Here is a 20076-nt window from a genome sequence, read left to right as displayed (position 1 = left end):
GGTAACCTCAGATTACAATTTTTAGTTAAGATGCCCCTTCCTGGTTACGGTAACATGAAACTGTATTGACATTACAATATATTCCAGATATATAGTTACAATACTGGGTCCATGATTGTCAAGACAAACCGTTCTATGCCCGTCTCGGTGTAAAAGATGTGGCCAATTCATTGAGAGGTGCACATTAGTTATTATGTTTGGTGCACCTTATTTGCAGTAAATCTACTGTGTTTTCCTGAAAATAAGACTCTTATATTATTTATTGCCCCAAAAGAGGCAGTGTCTTATTTTCAGGGGTGAGGGGGGGGGGGGGCCTTATACTCACCTGGTCCGTGTCGTGATGGTCTTCGGCAGTACTGTGGCAAACTACAGTGTCCTCCCCGTCTGCCATCTCAGCTTCTTTCTGGTGACGGCGCTTTGAGTACCCTGCCTCCAGCAAAGCGAGCGCTGTGATTGGCTTATCGAGCGCCAGCAGCCAATCACAGGCGGCTCTCAATGGGCCAGTCGCAGCCACTCAGTAATCATTCACTAAGTGGCTGTGATTGGCTCATCGAGCACCGTCTGTGATTGGCTGCTGGCGCTCGATGAGCCGATCACAGCACTTGCTTTGCTAGAGGTGGGGTGTTCAAAGCCCCGTCACCAGAAAGAAGTTGAGATGGCAGACGGGAGGACACTGCAGTTTGCCGCAGCGCCGCCGGAGAACATTGGGACGCCGCGGAGCAGGTGAGTATTGCTTTTTTTGTTTTTTTAATGTGCAGGTTGGCTAGGTCTTATTTTTGGGGGTGGGGACCTTATACTTCCAGCCTCCCTCGAAAACCGGGGTAGGTACTATTTTCGGGGGAACACAGTAATTGCCGTTATGAATTTGTGCCATAACTTAAGCCAGTTTTTGACTTAAATTATGGTGACTCTGTTGGGCAGCAGGAGGCCAAGTTCTTTCTATTAATCTTCACAAGTGTTTGGAAAAGTTGCAAGCGCTGTGTGAAATTGGAAAAAACTAGCATTTCTTCCCCCTAGGTGTTGTCTTTAGTATATGACTGCCGCAGCATGTCGGTAATATTGGGATAATTTTTTATTTCTTGTGTACTTGCAGGAAACCAACTTTGATAATGTTGACTTTACAGTGGATCTGATGTCTTGGAGTTCTTATCCTTTGGATGTTCCTAGCGAGCAGTTTACAGGTATGTAACTTAGAACAAGATATTGGCATTATTTTCTCTTGCCAAGTAGTATCAGATGAGCCCCTTCTTTGTCGGAGTAACAGCAACTCATCTCAGATATTTAAGGGAACCTGTCGCCTCTGAAAGCACCATAAGCTAAAGGCCCTTTTACACACAGCATTTATCATACAAAATTAGTACAAACGGCCGAAAGTGAGTGATTATTGTTACATGTAAACGCAGGGAGTCATGCACTATTCGTTCACTTGTCGTTTATCGCTGCAATTAAGCCGGCATAAAAAATAGGCGTCAGGCCGTTCAAAATACCTTCCTTTTGAATGAAAATTGTTCAGTGTTTTAAGCAGAGTAAACAATGTACTCATTGTGTTGTCTTGCATATATCATGAGTACATTGTTTACTCTGCCTGGAGAAGACAATGGAATCCTGCTGGCCAAATAATCCCTCACATAAACACATGCCCACCAGAGCAAACAACTAGTTCTCCTTCAACAAAGTTTACTTTAGCTAACAAGGGAAATATAGACATTATCAGTACGTGTAATTTCATGCAAAAATGTTGTCGATTCGTTTAGTCATTAGGCAGTTTAACCGATTATCTTTGCATGTAATAAGAGCCTTAAGTTATGATGCTGTTTGGGAAGGTGACGGAAAACGGGAGGTTGGGGTGGGTTTATACTCCCCTGCTCTCCTGTTCCTGAGCTGTCCACTGGTGAAGCCCGGTGTCTGGAACGGACCTTTGTGCGCACACACTCTATGGCATAGTGTAAGTGGTCTAAAGAGAGTCGGCCAGCACAGTAACATGAGTATAAACATTATATCCCCCTCAAAATCATGCTGTCGCTAAGTGTGACCCAAGTAGAGTATATTCAGAACACCCCATATAATGAAAGGGATCCCTGTACGGTGAGTTGGCTGCCTTCAATGCTACAGTATCTTCTCTGCCTGTCAGAAGAGGTGCGGAATTACAGTAACGCTGTTTCGATTTCAAGCAGCTGCCCCTCCTTCCCGATCTGATATCAGTGACTTAGGGCCCCCACACACTCGCGTTTGCGTTTTTTGGTAACGGGATTGTCAATGGGACTTTCTAATGTTAAAAATGCAATGCAACTTGCGTTTTTGGTGCACTGCGTTGCGTTTTTAACATTAGAAAGTCCCATTGACAATCCCGTTACCAAAAAACGCAAACGCGAGTGTGTGGGAGCCCTAATCCTAAGGGTAGGGCATCTTTGTTGGAGTCCTGAAAAAACCCTTTAAGGCTAAAATTGGCTCGGTCTGTAAGGGTTTATTTCCATGTCATTACTGTATGCTGTGAATTTATTTTGATTTTGGACAATAATATGCATTCCCCCCGCCCCCCCCCCCCCCCCCTTTTTTTTTTTTTCTCTAGGAGACCTAAAACCAGAACCATTATCACCTGCGTCTTCCAGCTGTTCTGTACAGTCTCCTTTGACTGCTGACTCGCCATTCTCCTCCCCACAATATGTACCGGTAAGAAATTTCGTAGGCATCCATGTAAATCTGTAGATCCATAATGCGCCAGCATATGCTTCCTTCCAAATTCATATACACATACAGAAGGTTTTTTTTTTATTAAAGGGGTTGTCTAGCTTTTAAACTATTACTGGCTTATCCTCAGCTGCATGCAATCAACTATGTCTTCAGAAGGTGTGTGTGCAAGAAGCACGTAGCTGTGTTCCCACTGCATTGGCCCACTCTTCTATGTGAAGCAAAGTTCACATAGAAGAGTGAACGAGTTTGAAGCCAGACTATAAGGTTGTGCCTTTGGCACTTCTTAATAGAATGCCTGCTGAAATAGATTGTAGTGCAATACTGAATTATTGCAGCATATTGTATAAGCAATTAAACGATCACCAGCTTAGGTGCAACTATGAAGACTAAAAAAAAAAAAAAATCACTTGTATTAAAAGTTAAAACCTTTTCCCGTTTTTAAAATGAAAGGATTAAAAAAATATTGTAGAAGTAGGACAACTGGTCCCCCCCCCCCCCTTTTCTTCTTTTCTCTCCTCTCCTTCTCCTCTCTTATTTGCCCTCTCCTATCATCCTATTAGCCTTCCTCCTCCCTCTTCCCATGCCCCCCCACCTCCATTAAGGGGTCTCCTTACCTCAATTCTCTTTTTATCTTGTAATTTTCAGTTCCTCTTTGGCACCTACGCTGTGTGCCGTTTCTGATAGTAGTTGCTGCTATGTTCACAATGACAGCCTTTCGTGGATGAGCCACTCGTCCTACCTGCATTCTTATTTTAATATGTTGGCCTTTCTCTCCCCACCTCCCCCCTTCCTGCCCTCCACCACCCCATCACCCTCCCTCCCTCTCTCTCGGGGCTTAGATGTGAGGGTGATCTCTAACTACCATAATCTTCCAAACACCCTCCCATGGATTTAAAAATAATCTCGCACTTGTGTAAGAAATTACTTGCTGTTTGTAAACGATTTCTTTTTCTATGCTCAAATAAAAACAAGATTGTTTAAAAAAAAAAATAATCTCGCACAACGTGCAGGGCTTCAATTCCCCCAATAAACGATCCAAAGCCTTTCGTTATTACAAAAGCATTCATGCTGATATAGTATGCCTACAGGAGACCCACTTCTCGGACCACTCCTCCGCACACTATCTCTCTCCCCATTATCCTATCTTCTTTTCGGCAACAGGACCGTCTAAAACGAAGGGTGTGACGATCTGTTTTGGTCGCTCTGTCCTTTTTACTCATACATCCGCTATATCGGACCTGGAGGCCCGCTTCCTAATTCTAACAGGTGTTATTCAGGACGTCCCAGTTACCATTGTAGCATATTATGCCCCAAATTCCAGACAAATCAACTTTCTTACAAAACTATTAGAAACAGTAGAAGCTAATAAGTGGTACAGTAATCCTATGTGGAGATTCCAATTGTATATTAGACCCGAGCCTGGACAGAAACGCGGTAACTCTCCCAGCGCCCCGTATACAACCACAACACTCAAAGACTTTACACACTACTCTGCCCCACATTCTCTATACAGGAGAATAGATCACATATTACTACCAGCTTCATTTTTGTCACAAATATCACAGTCTAAAATTCTCTCGGTTCCCTGGTCTGACCATAGTCCAGTATCTATCACCTGTAATTCTCTAATGTCAAAGCCTACTAATACCTCTTGGACTATTAACGACTCATTACTAGCACACCCAAATATAGTGACCTCAATAACACCTCAAATTGAGGAATACTTTAACCTCAATAGTCCTTCCGCTGCGTCTCCGATCTCCCTATGGGAAGCCCATAAAGTGGTACTTCATGGCATAATGATCCAGATATCGTCTTGGTTGAAACGAGAGCGGTTACAAAAATAATCGGATTTAGAGAAGAAAGTGTTACAATTAGAAGAAGTCGCTAAAAAACGTCCATCACGAGAAAATATGAGAGCACTTACACAAGGCAGGACAGAACTAGATTTATGTATCACGGATAAAGTCGAAAGAAAAATATGTTGGTCCTGCCAACGATACTATATATTAAACAATAAACCGACAACGCCGCTAGCTCGTAGACTACGAGCACACCCTATAGTGAGCCCTTTTGTATGGCTCCGTACAAAACATGGCGCAGTTACGGCAAACCCTCTGACCATAATAACCGAATTTAGACAGTTCTTATCCAAATTATATTCCCAACCACAAAACACGCCAATAGAACAGGTAAACACATACCTCAGAGAAATTACATTTCCTACACTTCCAGAGGCCTTTTTGGAACATCTGGCTGCAAAAATCACCCCAGATGAGGTTAAGGATGCAATAAAAACACTGAAAGTGAAGAAACGCCCAGGTCCAGACGGCTTTACCGCCACTTACTATTAAAAATTCTCCCCATTTCTCTATACCCATCTAGCAAATTATTTTAATGCAATGTGAGAAGGCCAACAAGTGGGTCAAACATCACTTTGGGCAGCTATCTCCATGATTCCCAAGCCCGAGAGAGATCCGCTGGACAAACAAAACTACCGGCCTATCTCATTAATCAATATCGACAAAACTCCTCACTAAGATCCTTGCCTCAAGATTAAATACGGCTTTACCATCCATAATTGGAAGAGATCAAGTAGGCTTTATTCCAGGCCTCCAAGCTCCAGATAGCATCCGTCGGATAACACACCTCACACATATTTGCCAAGCAAGGGGCATCCCCGCAATGTTACTTTCCCTGGATGTTTATAAAGCCTTTGATACCCTGAACTGGTCATACTTGTTTTCGGTATTAGAACACTGGAAGTTCCCTACGGGATTCCTATCTTGGCTACGAATCCTGTATAATTATCCTAAAGCCTTTGTCTGCTATAAAGGCTTTTGCTCTGATAATTTCACGATCCAGAGGGGTACGAGACAGGGCTGCCCACTTTCCCTACTCTTCATTTTAGCTTTAGAACCACTAGCTATAAAAATCCGCAATAACCCTGATATGACGAATTAAAATCGCCGGGGTTCGCCATAAAATTAGCATGTTCGCAGATGACATACTTGCCATAATATCATTCCCCCATACTACGATCCCAAATCTCATGGCGGAGCTGTCCAGGTTCGGATCGATCTCCGGCTTGAAAATTAACCAAACAAAATCGAAGGCTTTTAACCTCACCATGCCCTCACGCACACACTCTACTGCAATCCAACTTCCCATTCCAATGGATGACAGGGTCGCTGGGCTACTTGGGGGTGAGCCTGACCAACTCCTACGATCAGTTGTATATGCAAAATTATATACCACTCCTCGTAAACTACGTCAACTACTAGAAAGCTGGAACCGATACCATATATCATGGATTGGAAGGGTAAACTCCTTGAAGATGTCGTTCCTTCCAAAACTCCGATATTTCTTTCGAGCTCTTCCAGTACAGGTTCCTGGGCATTACTTGAAAACACTTCAACAGATGACCCTGCGCTTTATCTGGAATAACTCAATCCCCAGAGTATCACGTTCCACTGGATCAACACAGGAGGATAGACAGGCTGGACTAGATGGACATTGTCTTCCTTCAGCCTAACGAACTATGTTACTCTGTTACTTTGTATAGGCATAGACAACAAGGAGGTCTGGGAACCCCACATATAACAAAATATTATCAAGCCGCCCAGGTGGCCCAGTTAGCCTCCTTACACTCCACTACAAACGCCCCTCTTTGGCTTTCCATAGAGGCCATGGAAATTCACCCCCTCACGGTAGGCTCACTATTGTGGATTCCCCCGACTCACAGGCCAAGTATATCCAATCCCATTATAAAGCATTCCCTTAAAGTTTGAAACTCCATTAAAAATTCAGGGAACCTGATCTCTCCTCACCTACCCCTCCTACCACTTTTACGTAACCCCTTATTCCCACCGGGCCAAGACTCCCCTTCAGCTTTTCAAAACTGGATAAATAGAGGCTTTTCCAAACTACACCATTTATTTTCAAAGGAATGTGTGATGGCATTTCCTATCCTACAGAAGAACAAGGACTTGCCATCCTCAGAAATATTTCGCTACTTACAATTAAAAACTGGTCAACTTCCATATTGAGGAACACAAAACCTCCATACTCCCTCACCCCCTTCGAATCCTATTGCCTTAAATATCCTCAATCAAAAGGTCTCATCTCCCAAATATACTCGAACCTTGTTCACACCAATTCCGCACACAATTACTTTATGTAACTAGATGGGAGCAGGATCTAGGGGATTGATTCCCCAGGGTGGGCACTCAAACCTGCTGCAATACACTGAGTGGCGTGCTAAGTAGTGCTCTCCTTCTAATCTTAGAATGGCAGATCTACTGCAGCAGCACTGACACTGGGGGAACGGTAGGGGAGGTAAGCATAAATATTTCATCCCCAGACTCCAGGGGGTCAGTTACTTAGGGCCCATAAGCTTATACTGCAGGGCTCAAGATAGCATTTACGTCCTGGAGCGTTGGGGTAAGTATGCAGAGAGGTCACGGGGCGACCTCTCTGAATACAGCGCGGGTGTCAGCTGTTTACTACTACTGACACCCGCGGGCAATAGCTGCAAACTGCCAATCGTGGCCATTAACCCTTTAAATGCTGTTGTCAATTCTGACAGCGGCATTTAAATCCCCCGAACGATGTTCGGGGATCCCGTACAGTCCCCCCGCGGTGAGGTCAGGGGAACCCTGCAGGTGTCATGGCAGCCGGGGGCCTTCTGAAAGGCCCCATGGTTGCCTTGGGAGACTGCCTATCAAGCCATCCCCGTGGGGTGGCTTAATAGGCTGCCTGTCAGAATGCAGTATGACGTAATGCTGTAGCATTACGTCATACTGCAGGAGCGATCAAAGCATCGCATATTGTAGTCCCCCAGGGGGACTTAAAAGTAAAGTAAAGAAAAATCAATAAAGTTTTTTAATTGTAAAAGAAAATAATAAGTTTAAGTCTAAAAATCTAAATCATAAAATAAAATTACATATTTGGTATCGCTGCGTCTATAAAAGTCCGATCTATCAAAGTAGTGCATTATTTTTCCCGCACGCCGTCCGAAAAAAACTAAGAACGCCAGAAATAAACTTTTTCAGTTCCCCTGTCTCCCAGAAAAAACACAATAAAAAGCGATCAAAAAGTCGTATGTATTTTGAATTAGTACTAACGGAAAATACAGGACATCCCGCAAAAAATGAGCCATTGCTCAACTACGTCGACGGAAAAATTTAAACGTTATTGCACGCACAAGATGACCGCAGAAAATAATTGAAAAAAGTTAAATGTCTTTGAAAAAAAGAGTAGTATAGTAAAAAAAAAATATATACAAGTTTGGTATCGTAGTAATCGTACTGACCCGCAGAATAAAGTTATCATGTCCCTTTTGTTGCAGTTTGTGTGCCGTAGAAACAAGACGCACTGAAAGATGGTGGAAAGTCTCTTTTTTTTAATTTTTTTATTTTTTTCGTTTGTTTGTTTTTTTCATTTTACTCCACTTAGAATTTTGTAAAAGTTTTCCAGTACATTATATGGTCCATTAAATAGCACCATTGAAAAATACAACTGCAAAAAACAAGCCCTCATACAGCGACGTCGATGAATAAATAAAGGAGTTATGATTTTTTTTTTTTAAAGGGGGGGGTAGCTGCGCCATTAAGGGGTTAGTCCTTTGGAAATGTAGGTACATTAAAATGCTCAGTTCTTGCAGGAATATCTACAAGGTGACAAAAAAGCAATTCTGGTATTGTGTAAAATATAGCTTTTTTTTTTTTTTTTTTCCTCGCTTGACTAGCTGGTACCAATGTAAAATTTTAATGGTTTTGAGCAAAGGTGTCTGACAATTTATGTTGAATTTTGTTATTGCTTTGTGTTTTCCCATATGTTTTTTTTTTTGGGGGGGGGGGGGGGGGGCTTTTTATTTTTTTATTTCTATATTTCAAAAGACTTTGCGTTCATTTGATCGCTTGTACAATATGCTGTACTGCAATTCTTCAGTGTTGCAGTATATTGTACTTCCTGCCACAGGCAGGATGACTTGGGTAGAAATCCACGGCACGCCTGGGAGCCTTTAGTAGAATCAGATCTTGGAGGCCTGATTGGATGACGGAGGGGTCCTTCTCCTTTTGTCTACTAGCTTAACTGGAGCGGTTAGTGCTGACCGCAGCATCTAAGAGGTTAAATGGCTGTGATCAGAGCTAACTGATTGCAGCCATTGTTGGCACTTTTGAAACTGCTATCAGCTGCTGGTCTGCCTCTGTACACCCTCAGTTGGAAGGTGTTAATAGGTATTGGGGACCTTGTTAGGACATCCCACTGGCACACCATGATCCTGTCTCATGGAGGTGACAAGGGAGACCCTCACTCTAGTTAACTTTTTTTTTTTCCCCATCATTAATCTCAAAATTACTGAAGCAAGTCAAGCAGAAATAGTATCTGTGGTGCAAGCAATACAATGGTATATTTGGCAAAAAAAATCCATCCTTTCCCTCTGGCATGTACAGAAATGTTTCATATGCCCATGTAATGCCCTGCTCATTGCTGGCATAGCACAGATGAAGCAGGGTGAAATACTATATTCGAAATGTCTGATCAGAAGTCGACGGACAGGAAGTAAGAATATATAATGAGTCGGTGCATTTCCTCTGAGTGACACTCCACAGCCTTGTTTCCGTTCTGTCCACAGAAATCTCAGACTAAATGGTGCAGCTTGTTGTGCCAGTTTGTCCTGGAAATGGCGGAACAGAAACCAAACAGGACCTCATTATTGTTTGTGGGGTCTTTTTCAGTTCCATTCTAAGATAGATCCGTTTGACCAGTAGATCCTGGTTTCCTTCTCCCCTAACACAGCAGGGGGGGGGGGGGGGCGGGCAGTGGTGATGTTGGACATAAGCATTATGGTTCCCTTTTTTTAATACTTTGTTACCAAGGGATGATAATACAGGAAGCAACATTGCAGCTCTAATGGCCCTTTCACATTAGCCGTGAGTCTCAAGATTCTTCTTTGCCTAAGCAAATGAGCCGATGACCTCCTCACCAGCCCCTTCGCGAATGCCTGCAATATGAAACTAGAATCGCTGGCCAAAGCATCTTTTGAGGCTGTAGGTTGGTTCGGGTCTACGACCTCTTTGCCTCTACCTGGGTCTACTTCTGAGTGGGCGAAGCAATTAAGCCGCGTCATTCTTTCTGGTTCTGTGCAGGAAACTATGGTAGATATTGCGCAATAAATCAGTCATGTAGGTAAATATATTTGCAAGGCCTCCCTGGATGTGGCCAGAGTAGGAGGCCTAATTTTGGTGACCTCTATTGCAACACAAAGATCCTTGCGGCTGAAATCCTGAAATGCAGGATCTAAAACTCCTTGTAGGTTCTTGCCTCTTCGGTGCTTGACAAAATTATTTTGAAAGCCACGGATGGTAAGGGCTCCCAACTGCCTCAGAACAGGTCTAGCCAAACAAAGTCTTCTCAAAAGAGGCGCCCTCTTGTTTTGTTTCATGTGGCGCTACAGTGTGCGTTTCGCAGAGATCAAGAATACCACTCGGGATCGCAGGAAGAAATCTTCCTTTGGACCCCGACCCTCCAAACCCTCCTCCACAAAATCCTATGCATGAATGGCGGCCCTCACCCCAGACACTCAGGCTGGGGGGACAACATTTCAGCTTGCGAGACATCTTGTTTTACCACGTCTTCGACGCTAGAGTTTGGGAGGTCATCTCTTCAGGACATGCCTGGTCTGTTTCATCAGGTCCAGACTTCTAACATTTCCTTCACGGATCAACAATTTGGATCCAGCTACTCACCTATGCTGCTATCGTCCCAGTTCCATCCGTGGAGCATTTAACAGGTTTCTATTCAAACTCGTGGAGTGCATAAAGTTGGTCATCGCGTTCTCCGCTCCCTAAAAGGACAGGTATCGGCCCTGTCTATTCTTTTCCAGTTTAAAGTGGACGTCCACATTTTCATATAGGGAGTTGCTCATGCTGCTGCTTTCTATCGTTCTCCAGTTGCACCTTGGGACCTTAACTGGGTTCTATATGCACTTCAGTCACGTTCCTTTGCGAGACATCCCAACTCTCCTTTTGACATACAGGATGGTGTTTTTGGTGACTGTCATTGAGCCATTGACTGTCATTAATTCACCTAGTGTCGGAGCTCGCAGCTGTCTTGGTCAAGTCTACCTTCACTGTAGTGCACCAGGACAAGGTGGTCCTCAGTTCTGTGGCCTTTTTACTAAAGGCGATGTCGCCATTGTACATCAGTGAGGACATTCTGCTACTATCCTTCTGCCCTGCATACTTGCATCCAAGGATATATGCTCTCCATAAGCTCATTTTGGTTTGCGCTCTGAGAATCTATTTGTCTCAAACGTCCACTTTCAGGCGCTCTGACCTTTTTGGGATTCCGGACGGTCCTAGAAAAGGCCTTGCAGACTTGAGTTTGATATCTCCCTCCTTGTTGGAGCGTTTTTCCCCGAAGTTACGCATGGTTCTCCACTATTATTGTTTAATCCTTAATGTTTTATACGTTACACTATCTGTTATCTTTTTCATATCCTACTTTGCTACTACTTGCATACAAACTGGTTAGCTTGGTGCCTGCAGGAGGGGTATAGCTGGTAGGAGGAGCTAACAGTTCTGCTTAGTATCCGCCTCCTAGCGGCACAGTCCTATACCCACGGTCCAAGCTGTGTCTCCCAATGAACAAGACAAATAAAAGATTTTTCAGTAAGTACAAACCTCTCATATGTACCCCATAATGGTACCAATAACAAATGCAACTCCTTTCATGAAAGCAAGCTGTCTTATAAAGCTACATCGATGGTAAAAAGTTATGGGTCTAGAAATGCAGTGATAAAAAAAAAATTATGCTGAATCCTTAATATCGAAACCATGTTTAAGGGGTTAAGAGGTTGAAAATACAGTTTTTGTTTTTCTAAATACTTGAACATTGAGGTTTCTAATGGAAGTTTTGTTTCCAATCCATTCACAACAGGAGGCGGTTGATATTTCCTCCGGTTCCCAGATGTCTCCTGTTTCATTATACTCTGAAGCATCAAGAAGTCCGAGATCTCCAGATCAGCCAGAAGAGAAGCCAATAATCACAATACCACTTAGCAAAGGTTTGTGCTGTGAACCGGAGCGTTAAGTCAATGGTTCCTAATATTCTATAGCTGTTGAAATGCACGCCCAAAAGTCTCCCATTGCTTTTAATGGGAATCTGCCCTATAGTCTACGTGGAATGGATTTTTTCACATGTGAATATTATGTACATGTCGTATTATGTATAAATGTGACTGTGCAGATCAATGGCTGTAACAAAACTTCATCACATCTGTTTAATTGAAATTAGTGTCATGTGAACATACCCTAAAACTGGCTGTACAGTGAAGAATTGGCTTAAAGAAATAAACTTATTCCTCCCCAGTCAGTGTTCTTACCGCATCTTCTCCCCACCGATCTTCCCATGGCTCCTTCAGTCCCCCGGGTCACCTCAACCTCCAGCCGGCCGGCTCATCATCTTCTTGTGATGTTATGTACATTGCCAGCATTCTTCTTCCAGCAGGTCAGTATACCCAGTCACTAATGACATAATGTTCACTGCCTAGCTGGGAATGCCGATCTATTGCCGAGGCTGCGCATGTGCAGTGAACGCTACGTCACTAGTGACCGGGTACCCTGACCCCGCAGGAAGGAGAATCCCAGCAATGTACGTAATGTTGCAGGAAGAGGAGGATCGATCCGGCTGGAGGTGAGGCGACTCGGGTGATTGCAGGAGCAAATTGGGGAGGAGAAGAATGTGGTAAGTAGACTGCCTGGGGATGAATGGATAACTATTGAATTTTTGTTTTTCTAAGGGCAGAACCCCTTTAACCAATCCATTTAGGATTCAGGGTTTCCTAGGGGCTTGCAGTTTCTGCCATAATACAACTGTGCCATCTGCTGGCTAAAGCCAGTAAATACATGCTGGGACACGTCAGCATAATGGTTGGCAGAACACTAAATATACCCTGTCGGACACCTTTCAGCATTGGAGCTGTGAAGGCTTCAATGATTGTCAGAAGACGTCTGACAATGGATCTGAAAGGGTTAATGTAATTTGAAACTATATGTAATATCTATACCTCAGTCATTTGGATCAGGGATGGGGCCTAATAAGTAACATAGTTTGTCAGTCCGAAAAAAGGCATGTATGTCCATCCAGTTCAGCGTGTTACCAAACTGATAAGTATAAGGCAGCGATTTTACTTTCATTTTCGGACGCAGTTTCCCGCCTCTGACAGCAGGTTTTAGCGCAACCCCATCATTGTGCCGGGTAATGAGGTGCGCTAAATGTGGTAGAATAGAGCAGACAGCGCTCAAAAATTGCAGCGTTAGAAAGTGATCATGTCTGCAAGGCCCTATTGGAATCGATGGGAGCGTTATATCGCTATTACTGCAGCGTTCAAAACGCCGTGGTAAAAAGCGCATGTGTGACAGCGGCCTAATAGTTTCCAGAGCAGAATTTTTGCAATGTATTGCCGAAGCGATCAAAGGATCACTTCAAGTCCTTTGCTGAGACTAAAAAAAGAAATGTTCATGAAAGCGTTTTTGCTAAAAATAAGATTACAGATTGTGTTTTGTGGGGGTTTTTTTTTTTTTTTTGCTCTTCCTCTTAAAAAAGATACTTAGAAAATATGTGTGTGGAAACTACGTAAAAATTAATGTTGCCAAATCTGTAATGGTCAGAACTATAACGTTTGTGCAGGATAAATAATGCAGTATGAATGATGTAAGAAAGAAGAAGAAATAAAAAAACCCTGAGACAATAGATCTATAAATATTATAGTTCTTCACAAAATTCCCCTGGCTGCTGAGAGTCCATTTTTAAGCTCTTTCTACTTTCTAATTGTAGTTTTTCTGTACATGTATCGCAGGGCTTTCAACCGCACAGTTTTTGTTTTTTTTTTTACTAGTGAAACTAATCATTCCAACATGTTTCACCTGTAAAAACTGTGGTAAGACGCGTGTTGCTTCTGAGCCCAGCATTATTTCTATTTATTTTCATGCTTTTTGTAATCGGTAAAGTTTTTTTTTTTTTTTGTTTAAAGTTCTTTGCATATACCATTTTTGAGCTTTTATTATATTTTGTGTTCATTATACCCTCATTGCAGGTAACCCTTCTGCCAAACTGAGAAAACTTGCACCAGTTGTGCCTAAGCCATCCATACAACCGAAAATTATGCTGGTCCCTACCTCTACAGACATCCAGTCATCCTCAGGAATCGCCCCTAAACGTGTTATTCTTCAGCCCCTTACCACATTGTTGCCAAAGCCGCAGCCACTGGTTTCAGTTCAGGCAACACAACCATCTGGTAAGTTAGGGTTAAACAATGTTTCACTAAACCGAAGCGCTATTATGTAACCCTTTCCGGAGGAGTTCATAGAGCAATGGCGGATGCCTGTTCCTTTGCTGACGTTTGCAATAAGAAACTTGAATCACTGGCCAAAACCTCTTTTGAGGCTGCAAGTTCGGACCTCTGACCTCTTTACTTCTACCTGGGTCAGCAGGGCTACTTCTGAGTGGGCCATGCAATTGCACTCTGGATCTCACCCAGAAGAACTGGCAGATATTGCGCAACAAATCAGCCACGCAGGCAACTACCTCTGCGGAGTCTCCCTAGATGCAGCCAGATTAGTGGCCCTGGCTTTGGTGGTCTCCATTGCAACACAGGACCTTGTGGCTGAAATCCTAGGATGCTGATGAAGCATCTAAAAGGTCCTTAACTGCATTTCCCTTTGTAGGTTTCTGCCTCTTCGGCACTTGGCTAGACCAAATTATTTTGGAAACTATGGGTGGTAGGAGCTCCCACCTATTTCAGAACAGGTCTAGCCAAGTGAGGTCTTGGAAGAGGCGCCCGCAATTTCGGTCCGTTTGGCTCTTCAGTCTGTGTACCGTGGATACTAAGAAAGCCACTCAGAATCCCATGAAGAAACCTTCCATTAGACCCAACCCTCCTGGTTTCCCAGTCCACAGGCTCCCAAGGCCCCCTCCGTATGAAGACCAGTCTGCACCCATTCATGACTTTCCCGAGGAGCATTTTTAACAGATTTCTATTCAAAACATTTCTTTGTTCTCAAGAAGGATGGGTCCGTCCGCCCTATTCTAGTCTTTATCCCCCTAAGGACCAGGTTGTTTTGTACCTTAAGGACCAGACACTTTTTAGGGATTTTACCCATGTGGCGGTTTTACTGCTCCATTTTTTTTTCCTTTAGCTACCAAAATAATTTTTGCTGCGGTTTTTTTTCCGTGACATATAGGACTATTTTTTTTAATATCTTTTTCACTGACTTTTTTTTCCCGTTTTTTAGTTTTATTGGGGGTAAAATGCTAAAAAAAAGGATTTTTTTTTTTAACATTTATAGTTTTTTTTTTAAAATTATTTTTATATTTACACTAAAAGTATAGAAATGGGTTCCTCTATTTATTTCGGACGTTTTGATATATAGTATGTATGGTTTTGGTTTACAGGGCGCATACGGCGACGGTTTTTGTTGGCGTCTGCTTTGTGTTATTCTCTTTCTTATGTATGTATTGTTGTTTTATTCTGTTATTTTGTTTTACCTATTTATGTAATTATGTTTTTACTATCTGTCCCCCATGACGTCATGTAAGACCTCCGGGGGACGTTCACATTTTTTTTTTTTTAACTTTATTTGACACTTTCCCACTATAGTTGGGGCGTCCATAGGAGCCCTAATTATAGGGGAAAGCAACCCCTCTAGTGACTTTAGTCACCTGCAGAGCTGCCAGGGTCTACGTCTGAGACTCCAGCTCTGCAGTAGCAGGGAATCCCGGGAGGTCACATGACCCCCCGAGGCTCCCGTACTGAAAGTAAATGTTACTTTCAGTTTCCCCACACAGTGCTCATTGAGCACTGTATATCGGGGAAGCAGAAGGCAGGAAGGGTTAAAAACCCCTCCTGCCTTCTGCTCCGGGTTATCAGCTGTCACTAACAGCTGATAACCCGTTTCTGCCTCTGACTGATTGCAGAGCAGGAGACTTAGAGCACCGCCGTATTTTTACTATCGGCGGTCCTCTAAGCCCAGGACCAGCCGCCGTATATATACAGTGGCTGGTCCTAAATGGGTTAATATACTGAATCAATATGTGAAAGTTTAGGTTGCCGTTTTGGCGAGCATTTAAAGTTGTAGCATCTTACATACTCTTGGCAGTGAAACTGTTAATGGTAAAACTGTATATTGACATTTTTGCTATTCTTTATTAAGTGTCCATTTCTATTTACCACAGGTCAGCAAGTTCTTCTAACCCCGTCTGCTATTGTACAGTTTCCTGCTCCGGCGCTGGTAGCTTCGCAGCCTGTAGTCACTGTCAATGGAAGAATCCCTTCTCTCTCAGCACCATCCGTAAACCTGCTGTCGCACACCGCCGTTCACAGCGGGGAACTGTCACCTGTCAAACCACTATTACATACCTCCTTGCACACAGCCGATTGTGGAGCTGATGTAAGTAGACGGCAAAATGTGGTATCTGTCACATGCCGATCCTTTGTTTTCTAAGCTTGGGATGCCTTAAAATCCATGCAACGCAATAATGTAAAGCGTAGATTAAGAGGTCTTGAGCGAATGACTGCAGAGGATTCCAGTCCACACCTACTTTGAAGTAGACTTGGTAAAAGTGTACCGTAGATGTAATCCTTTCCCACCATATAACACGTCTTCAGATTTATTCCAATGTAAGGAAGTATTGTTTGTTCGCTGTGATCCACGTGTGTTTTATCTAATAACCATAGTCACAATGATTATAAGAGGAGTGTAAAAGGGTTCAGATCATTGACATAAATTCCACCCCAATGGGCAATTTTTAAGTTTTCTTATGCTTTTGCTTTAAAAAAAAAACAAAAAAAAAAACTCCCCTTGCTTTATGAAATGCCTTTTTTTCAGATTTGTAGGTATTGAGTTCTCTATCTGGACTCGTAAAGCGGTCCTGTTACTGTCAGGCTGGAAAACTTTCAAAAAGGATTTTACAGCCATTCTGACAGCTCTATTTAACAGCAAGTTTTGTTTTAGCATTCATTCATCTGAACGGTTCTATAGGAAACCATTGGTTCTATTTAGATGCACACACATATAATGCGCTACAACAGCGTTTGTGTGAACGAGGCCTTGGGGATAATATGGGTAGCATCTGCAGCACTTCGTCCCAGTGATCGTCCTCTGTAGGTCCAATGTCTGCCTCCCACATGACTTTGATTCTGACTGGATTCTTGGAGCCTACACAGTTTTGTATCTGGGTATATAGTAGCGATATCTTTCCCGCAGTGACAGTCGCTGTACCAATTGCATCAGCAAGCATAAACTTAAAAACATTCATTTTTGTAACAACCCACCCTGCCTTCATTGCAGCTATTTATGAAATTGTGTGCGTGGTATGGCCCAAATATGTTCAAACTGCTCAACAAACTTTTGGAGACATTGCGGTAATAGAGGTACACGCCTACATATGGTGTGGAGCTGTCCGCTTCTCCAGCTAGTTTGGGACTGTTTTTTTTCAAGTGAATTCCTCCTTGGTGGCTTGTGTAGTTTTGAAGTCTCCCTCTCTAGCCCTATTGAATTTGGAATTGCACGCTATTCCACCAAGATGCCAACTACTATGCGTCCTTTTAGACTCATTTGAACGAGTGTCTGATGTCTCCGCTAATTAGTTTGCACTGGTGCAGCCTGTTGCGCTCCCTTAAAGGGGTTGTCCCGCAAAAGCAATTGAAGTTACACACTTCTGTATGGCCATATTAATGCATTTTGTAATATACATCGTGCATTAAATATTGGCCATACAGAAGTTATATACTTACACCCCCCCGGTGTTGGTGTCCCCCGTCTCCATGGCGCCGACCGAAGCCGCCTTCTGCCTCGATTAGACGCGCTTGCGCAGTCTGCTCCTCTGTCCCGTTGAATGGAAGAGCATGGACACTCCTAACATAAGGAGAACTCTCCATTAACCAGACGTATGCGTACGAGAAAGTGTCGCAGCCAGTAGTTTTATGTTCAAGTTTTATCATATTTATAAAGCATGGTCATCTATCCGCTACTGTGTACCCGATGTAGCATAACCCTCACATCTGAGACAAATCCAGAATACCTTTAAAGTAAGATGGCAGGTATGTGGAAGACTAAATTTGAGGTTACTAAACCTAATAATTATGTATATAGATAGAGATATTGTGGCAACCGGGGGGTTACTTGTTTACAGGATCGCCATCTTTTCATACAGTATGGTTGGCACCACGTGCATACAGGTTCAGGAGACTCGGATCACTTTAAACTCTGGTTTCCGCCAGCTTTATTTCACATCACAGCAAACACTTCTGGTACAAGCAGTGATTTCAGGTTTCACAACCCACATGTCTAGAGGCCGTACTCCTCTACCAGACCTTGTGATTGGCACACGCTGCTCCACACCGAACCTCATGCTCCAAGTTCCTGATGCTGCCTCTGCAGACTGTACATGACCGGGTCAGAGTCCAACCTTGTGCCCAGCCGGCATCTACACGTACCTGCTTTTTCTTTCTTACCGGCTATACTGCAGATGGTCTGCACATTTTTTTTTTAATCATAGCTTTTCCCACGTCATCAACTAGCGATGACGCAGAATCCACAAACTTTCCTCAATGTCATTGTGGAAGGGCCACTGATCAGATGGCTTCCATTGACTTTAATGGAAACTGTCCATGCAGAATCTGCACAGGAATAGAGCGTGCTTCGATTTCTCCTGCAAGCGGAAAATCGCAACTTATTTCTGGACGCCTGCTTCAGATTCCGCAATGCAAATCTGCCCATCTGCAGGCGGCCTTTCTCTCTAGCTGGCAGACAGGTTCCCCCTGAGTATGGCAGGAACTGATACTTTTGTTTTACTTCCTGCCACACCCACAAGTGTTCTCTTTCTTTCCAGGCACAAGCATGCCTGTCTGCAGGCCATTCTGTGTACTGTCCCTCTACAATGAGTGTGTATATGTGATTTCATTTAGATCCTTTTTTATTTTACGTTTTAAACTTCCTACCAATAAGACCCTGACTTATATTAATTTTTTAAAGGAGCAGTAGGTCTTATTTTCAGGAGTGTCTTATTCTTATCTAGTGGGCTCGGTCCAGCGACTCGGCAAATTCGTAAACCCTGCCTCCTTTTGACTGCTCAGCCAATCAATGCAGTGCTCCATTAACCAACCATCAAAGTGGTTCATCAAACACTGCATTGATTGGTTCTTGAGCCCTGCTCAGCCAATCATAGCCATCGCTTCCTGAAAGCGGGATTTATGAATTCCATAACCAGGTAGTAATCTTCTGTGGGCAGCTGAGGACTGCAAAAAGTGCGTTGGAGCTCTGGAGACCAGCGGGAAAAACCTAGACCGAGCCTGCTAGGTAATGTATTCCTTTTATTTATGTAAGGCAGCTAGGGCTTACATTTCAAGCCTCTCCGAAAAATCAGGGTAGGTCTTATTTTCAGGGAAACTGTAGTTGTAATTTAATTTCATATTCTACAATTGACTATATTGCTACAGAGATTATCCTTGTACAAGGATTGTCATTACTGTATTCGGTTTTCAAAACTTAAAATAAAAATCATTGAAAAACATTTTATGACCATGTGCAAGATGTTACATTTCATAAAAATGTGGTTATGTAGCACGGCTTGAAAAATAGCTATTACATTTCCACACTGTTCCAAACACTTTTTACTCTGAAGTGCCAAAGGGAGTTGTGTCAGGAGTGAAACTCTTCCTCCAGAGCGTGTAACAGACACATGGTTCACATAAACTTGTGCATGACTTGGGTTTCAGTTTGTGCTGTGACAAAACTAATGTGTCTCAATGATGAAAGCTCTGGTTTCCTCTCTGGTGATAGAAACACATTAAATTACAAGGAAATGCGTCAGAACATAACATGGCAGTAAAAAATGTCCTTTAATTACCGCTAAAAGAACGTTTCCACCTAAACGTTAAAAATCAGATGTAACGTTAACTCGTAGAGTTGTCCTCTTCTATCCGCCTCTTAAGTCATATTTGTTGATTCTCTGAACTCTTATAATAATAGGAGATGGATGCTGTCTGAGTCCTCAGAAGACTACTTCGGCTAGCTTTCCCAGACTCTTGACTATTACATGAGCAGCGCTGATTACCAGGGGGCTCAAAAACTGGGCCCCCCAGAAATCTGAGCAGGATTGCCGCTGTGAGCTACAGCTGTGGTCTCACTGCACCCATCGGGATGGAGCTTCACAGTCACATCGCAGGGCACTAATTCTACTGCAGTCAGGCATTGTATCTACGGGATCTTTAACACTTCCATCCATGGCAGGAATAATTGTGTTCCTGTTACATTCTTCGTGGCACTCCTTAACAATCCCAGGCGCTTCAAGTTGTATCCTCACCTTCCATAAACC

At 43.1% G+C, this 20076-nt stretch overlaps 1 protein-coding gene across 1 annotated transcript in view; it reads left to right on the top strand.

Moving 5' to 3' along the window:
• The window catches only part of ATF6 (activating transcription factor 6), an 82384-nt gene that overhangs the window by 9894 nt on the left and 52414 nt on the right, over nucleotides 1-20076 (top strand). The window contains exons 3-7 of the mRNA XM_066597070.1: nucleotides 1094-1181; nucleotides 2570-2670; nucleotides 11638-11764; nucleotides 13796-13996; nucleotides 15934-16148. Coding sequence (XP_066453167.1) covers nucleotides 1094-1181; nucleotides 2570-2670; nucleotides 11638-11764; nucleotides 13796-13996; nucleotides 15934-16148 — 732 coding nt within the window. The remainder of the gene's footprint in view (nucleotides 1-1093; nucleotides 1182-2569; nucleotides 2671-11637; nucleotides 11765-13795; nucleotides 13997-15933; nucleotides 16149-20076) is intronic.

Source organism: Eleutherodactylus coqui, chromosome 3, assembly GCF_035609145.1.
Source record: "Eleutherodactylus coqui strain aEleCoq1 chromosome 3, aEleCoq1.hap1, whole genome shotgun sequence".
Taxonomy (NCBI): domain Eukaryota; kingdom Metazoa; phylum Chordata; class Amphibia; order Anura; family Eleutherodactylidae; genus Eleutherodactylus; species Eleutherodactylus coqui.
The sequence above is the reverse complement of the archived record's forward strand: the minus strand, read 5'-3'. Positions and strand labels throughout refer to the sequence as shown.